This window comes from Rhagoletis pomonella, unplaced genomic scaffold, assembly GCF_013731165.1.
Source record: "Rhagoletis pomonella isolate Grant_MI unplaced genomic scaffold, Rhpom_1.0 Rhpom_scaffold_00006, whole genome shotgun sequence".
NCBI lineage: Eukaryota > Metazoa > Arthropoda > Insecta > Diptera > Tephritidae > Rhagoletis > Rhagoletis pomonella.
In genome coordinates this window covers 35,835,193-35,841,651 of record NW_023458560.1, presented here as the reverse complement: position 1 = coordinate 35,841,651, position 6,459 = coordinate 35,835,193, and the positions used below count along the sequence as shown (strand labels likewise).

The window sequence follows — 6,459 nt, the reverse complement described above, 5'->3', positions numbered from 1 at the left end:
TGTTATTTGTATTTGGCTTGGTATTCGTATCTGAATTCGTCCTCATTTGGGTCTACGAAAATCTGAGCATGGCATCCATACCGAAACTCCAACATTGACATGAAAAATTGTGTCGGCCTTTAAATCCAACGAAGAAACGCTCTTGCCACCAAGTGCTACTTTGGTCTGAGTAGGCAATTGAGAAACAATGTCATCTCTCGTCGTACAAAAACCGCACTCTATAAATCACTCATCATGCCCATGCTGGTGTATGGCACGGAGGCATGGACAATGAAAACATCTGATGAGGCGGCTCTTGGAGTTTCGAGAAAAAGATTATGCGAAAGATATACGATGGCGTTTGCGCATTCCAGTGCTGAAAATATTCAACGAGGTGCCAAAGAGTTGGAGAAATTATGTGGAGAGGCACTTGGTTTCACTTGACATTTTCTATTGGCCTCAGTTGGAGTGATTTATTGGACTCGGCAAAAATAGCTTAGGCGGTCACAGCGCAAATCAGGAAGAATGTGGCCATTTAAGGTTAAGAATGAAACTTGCTACCATATTTCCAATTTTCGATTTGTTTTTTTTTGGGATGGATAGATATAATTACGGTAGCTGAAACGTGAAAAGAATGATCTTAGAAGTGTTTAGGCTTGAATCTAAATCTAATTTCGCATTTATTTTCACTATTTCCAACTGCGCATTTCTTCGCACTCTTTCTGTTTTAATAACTTATTTAATTTTTGACTGTTTTTCATTTCGGGGCTTTATTGTACGTGTGCTTTATAATACTAATAATTATTTTAGAAAGTTAGTAAAAATATTAGTGACGCATTTCTTAAATACACATTCATTCGATAGATGTTAACTTTTCTTTAACAACGCCGTGCGACAGTAAATTTTACACACAAAAAAATTAATATATTCGCGAAACAATGGGTAAGTTGTAGTAAAACTGCGAACTGAGTTTTTCTCTGATGTCAGGATTTTTTTTTAAATTAAAAAAATATGATTATTTCAAAAAATTATTTAAATAATTCAGTGCAGATAACAATATGTGGTATCATATAAAAGAAAACATTCTATAGAATTATAACAGAATACATATTTTGGTGCATAAGGACGAATGGGCATGGAAAATGTCCTTTACAAATTTTGTCCTTAAATACTCTTGAAAGTTTGCAAATTTTTTATTTTTTTTTAATTATTGTTTGAGGACTAGTATTCGCACGACCTCATCATCGAATTTCGTCCTGCAAACTTTATTAACTTAAGAAGATAAAATTTGTTAAAAGCGCATTTTCAATACCGATTCGTCCTTGTAAACCAAAAAATGTATATTCTACAGAATTTTCTCTCTCATTTGGTACCCATATTGTTATTTCACATTGCACTGAGTTTTTAAAATATATATTTTTTTGAATTAATCATATCTTTAAAATTCCAAAGTCATTTGAAAAAAATTCTGACGTCAGAGTGAAAAACTAAAAACCGAGTTTTACCATATTTGGCCCATAGTTTCGTGAGTATATCAATTCTTTCGTGTGTTTTGAAATTTTTTTGTTTTTGTTGCACGGCGTAATATTTTCTTTTTAGTGAAAATACGCCATCCATATTCAGGCATATTCCTTTAACAAAAAATATTTACACTTCCATAAACATAACTTTAAAAAAGTCCTTACTTGCACTTCACCAAGTCCGTGAATTCAGCCTGCGAGAGCGCATATTGCGGATCGAGTGTGACAGATTTCTTACACCGTTGCTGCTGTTTATCACTCTTGGCACGCTCACCTTTACCACTTTTTCTCACCTTAACGAATACAGTGCGGCTGCCCTTTTTTGTGTTGTTGTTGCTTTTCGAGCTAAGCTGCTGATTCTGGCGCATAATTGCAGTACCGCTGCCAATGAATTCAGCATCAGCATTATCAGTTGGCGCCTTGCCACGCCCACTTCCGCCGCCACTGCCACCAGCGCCATTAGCATCTTCCTTATTGGCGGCAGCCGCTTTCTCGGCGAAACTATCGCGCCGCCATGAAGGCGTTAAAGTGCGTATAATATTTTCGGTATCATTGTAGCCTTGGTAGTGATAGCGTTTACGCAAATTAACACCGGAAAGAAATTCGAGCGTTTGCCAAACGTTCATTGTGTTCGTCTCGAAAAAGTGCTCATCGTCTACTGACCAGTCAGAGTTGTGCGCGATGCGATTTGCCAACATCATTGTGACGGTTGTGCAATTGCTGGAGTTGGTGGAGCGATGCAATGGTGGTGGTGTTCCAGTGAGTGAGGAGCTTTGCGATGACAAGCGCTTGCTGTTAGGTGTGCGAGGCATTTTCGGGGAGGCGATGTTGGCTCAAAAGCAGAAAGTTCTATTTTCGTAAAAATAATTGTGTGCACTGCAAGGCTGCAAGTTGCGATTGCTCACTTTTTATTGCTGTTGCTGTTTTTCTTATTGTTTTCTATTCTTTACTTGTTTTATTTATGTAGTTTGATTGGCACTGCCAAGCAATTTTAATTTCAATTCCATTTTAAATGTAACTTTGTAACTTTACAAACTCTTCGCGTTGCACTTATTTTATTCGCAACAACTACTCATATGTGTGGCGTGTGCTGCATGCGCTCGTTTGCACTACGTATTGTGCGCCGCGTTGCACCAAATGTGTGACAGCTTCAGTCGCTTGCCAGCGCTGTTCGCCGTTTTGCGTTGCGCTGTTGTTGGTTCTAATAACAACTTGCTGGCGCATATCCACTTTTGTAACTGTTGCCATTTTCATTGTTTTGACACCTTGACAGCAACACTTTTACACACTTCCCGACACGCCACCTTGCTTGCTTTTTACCCATCCCCTTGGTGAGTGCGCCTTAAGCACTTTTATTGGGTGCTACGCAACAGCCAATATGTAGATAGTTGCGTGGCAGCAGTAAATAATGTGTGTGTGTGTGTGTGTACTTAACCTAAACTGTATCGTATTATATTTTTCAAAATTTTCCATAGAATACTAATACACACAATATCCTTCCCTTGGAAATTTCTTCCCAAATAAAACATCCTATATGATGCAATGATTCTATCTTGAATTCCTCCAAGCAATAAATATCTAATTTTCTGGCATAAGAGGCCAACGGCAAGAAGGACCTCAAAGCTTTGTAGTGTCTGCTATTCGTTCAACGTTCGAAAAGAAGCCAAAAGTCTACCAACTCTTCATCGACGATACTCTTCCTACATAAATACATACAGTAGCAAGTGGACCAAGCTTTGCCCGGAGTGCATATACTTTTTAAAGTTTTCACGGTTTGGATATCAAATACTGGTCATTTGGATAGCTTTAAAAAAATATTTTGGAAGTAAAAAAAAAAATTTGAATTTAGATATCTATTAAGTAAATTTCTTACTCTAAAATTTAGGTGGCAAACCTATTCCAAAATACGTTGGAATAAATAGTACATATCTACTAGCGTAGATGTACTGTGTATATATGTATGTATACAAAAAAAATGCTGATTGAAATTAACAAAACAAAAACCTGTATTTCATAGAAGCATGCGAATCCTGATCGAAAATATTTTCGAACCAAAGCTCTCAACAATACCTTTCATTTGATATCCATATTGCGATGTTTTAGATAAATTGTGTAGAATCGAAAATGAGTGGCAACCTTACACTATTATCCCAAAGGATAACATTTTTATTATACGGAAAGCATTGTTTAAGAACCTTCTCTTGGTACCCATGAATATTAATATTTTACCTTTTTTTTCTAAACAAAAAATAAAATAAATATGCGATTCAAAATAGATGGCAACCATATTAAAAACATTTTTTACGAGTCTTCTCGAAGATAATGCCTATTCAGATAACCTTAAAACATCCAAAACATCTGTGTACAAAATATCATCAAAATCGTTAGAGCCGTTTTCGAGAACCCTGCTCAAGCTGTGCTGAGCCTTCAACCCATAAAATGCTCATACCGCACATAAGAAGTTGGCTGGCAAGAAAACATGGCGAAGTAGACTTTAATATCACTCAAATTATAAGAGGGCAGCAGGACTGCTTTAGAGCGTACTTCTTGTTAGAAGCCATCTTACAAATGCTTTTATCAAGATGTACGGGTAAAAAGCCCACACACAGATATTGCCACTGATATACATAACTTACTAGTGAACCCGCACGGCGTTAAAACACCCAAAATTTAATTTCAGAGTCTAAAAAGTATTCCAAATGTTAGTCGGAGTTATAAGCGATCCGAGTGCCATTGTTCGTCTAAATCCATACAGACATTTCTGATACTATACCGATAAAAAGTTCTTAATAAAAAAATTTAGCTTTATCGCACATTTACAGGCTAATGTCTTTAATTTGACCGCCCATTTTATAAATTTCAAAGAACGGTGCAAATCTAATGACCAGGGAACGGATTTTTAGGACCTAAAAACCTATAAAAAAGGCAAAATAAAGTAACGAAATAGGCTGGAAAAGGCAAAATAAAATAGCGAAAAAGGCAGGAAAAGGCACTAGGTATTGTAAAAAAGGCAAAAAAAGGCAAAATAAAATAGCGAAAAAACAGGAAAAGGCAAAAAAAAAGGTATTGCAAAAAAAGCAAAATAAGGCACTAAAAAAGACAGAAAATACGAAGAACAATCAAAAAATATATTTTTTTAGAAATGTTTATATTACAAGTAAAAAGAGAAAAACTATGAACTAGTTTCATTATATGAAAAATTTGTACTTTGAATCTTTGACTATTTTATCCTTTCGAGTTTCTAACTCATAAAACTTAAATCTGTATAGTTGTAGTAACATTGAACCACAAGATGCATTTTGAAGTTTTCTGGCAGCATTTTGATTCGATTTTCGCGAAGAAAATCCTTGAATGTACTAAATGTGCGATCGACGTAAGTTGATATAAGCGGCGCCCAATTTAAATATGGAACGTTTGAAACGTTCATATTATCAGGAATAAGGGCGTTTTCCTCGCCCTTTACAATTTTATCCACACCCCTTATTGTCTTCAAGCCTACGTTAGCTGAGAAAACGGCTTTGAATTTTTTCAACACTAATTTGGCAAGAGGTCCCTGCGCTTCTATAAGCCGCATGGGCATGTGTATATTTTTTAATCTTAAAAAAAAAAAATTGTAAATGCTATAATCACTTTTTAAAGGTAGAAAAGGCAAAAAAAGGCAAATATATTAAAGAAGGCAAAAAAAGGCAAATATCTTAAAAAAGGCAAAAAAAGGCAACATCAAATGTGTATATATGGAATCAGGGAAAGCTAAATCGTGGACATTCTTAATCGAATATACTCTATCTCTTTAGCAGAAAAAAAGACAATTTCCATAAAATCCGTTCCCTGCTAATGACTATCGCAAAGAATACTTTCTCTAATAATAAATATATAATTATAATTAGTTACATCAATATGACTTTGCGAATAGGTGGCCAGCCTAATAAAAGATATTTTCAAACTAAAGCTTGCATAAATTTCTATCGATTGACACCCATATCTCAATATTTTATAAAACTTGTGTATAAGTTAACTAAATTCGACCTTTTAAATAGGTGGCAGCCCTCTTCATAAGTATTTTAAAGCATAAACCTTGTTAACCTTGTTGTGTAATTAAGTTGAATTTGATTTTTTAAACATGTGGCCACCCCGCTATATATAGCTCAGAAATAAAAAATTTTCAAACCCCTACGATTGACGCCCGTATTTAAGTAATTCATTTATCTTTTTGAATAATTTTTAAACAGGTGACAACCCTCTCCCAAAACCTCAAAATGATTCTTAGTGTTCAAATTGAAGACTTCTTAACACTCTTTATTTTGATATTTAATATAACTTGTACATATGCATATCAGTTAACTAAATTAAACATTTTATGCAGGTGGCAGCCCTCTTCAAAAATATTTTCAAACTACTACCTTCTGAAACCCCTTTCGTTTGGCACCCATATGGCGATACATATTGCTCTTACCTAATTCCCGTATTTCAAATTGAATTTGAAATTTTAAACAGGTAGCAACCCTCCTAGAGTTAAGTGAAGAAACAAAGCTTTTCGATAAAATTTCGATTGATACCCATTTTGTAATAACTGATTTATTCTCTAAAAAGTGAAACCTTATTTCAAATCTGTAGTCCAAGCCTTTTAATTTGACACCTTACTTTGGAAAATCGAACGAACGGTACGGTATTGATTATTAAAAAATTTGAATTTAATTGTTCAACAGGTGGCAATTCCTTTCGAAAAAATAAAACCAGTTTGCACATCTACAGTACAACGGTGCAGATCTTTTATCCTGTAAAAAAAATGCTTTCGCGTATTATATATGTATATAGATACCTGGCTACCCAAAATGACAGCTACTGTGCCAGTTAGGGGGTGCTGACGGTATAAGAAGGTGCTACCCTACTTAAGCACTTTCTTCCTCAAAAATCTTAAAGCTGTACCTAATACATCAAAAGTAAAACACTTTCGCTCCTC

At 35.1% G+C, this 6,459-nt stretch overlaps 2 protein-coding genes across 2 annotated transcripts in view; one reads left to right on the top strand and one right to left on the bottom strand.

Annotated features, from left to right (window-relative positions):
* The window catches only part of LOC118740652, a 60,305-nt gene extending 57,704 nt beyond the window's left edge, over positions 1–2,601 (bottom strand). The window contains exon 1 of the mRNA XM_036472266.1: positions 1,665–2,601. Within this exon, the coding sequence (XP_036328159.1) occupies positions 1,665–2,311 (647 nt within the window). The 5' untranslated portion in view covers positions 2,312–2,601. The remainder of the gene's footprint in view (positions 1–1,664) is intronic.
* LOC118740651 (golgin subfamily A member 6-like protein 22) overlaps positions 1–6,459 on the top strand; it is a gene marked incomplete at its 5' end in the record, with an annotated part of 500,945 nt that overhangs the window by 12,542 nt on the left and 481,944 nt on the right.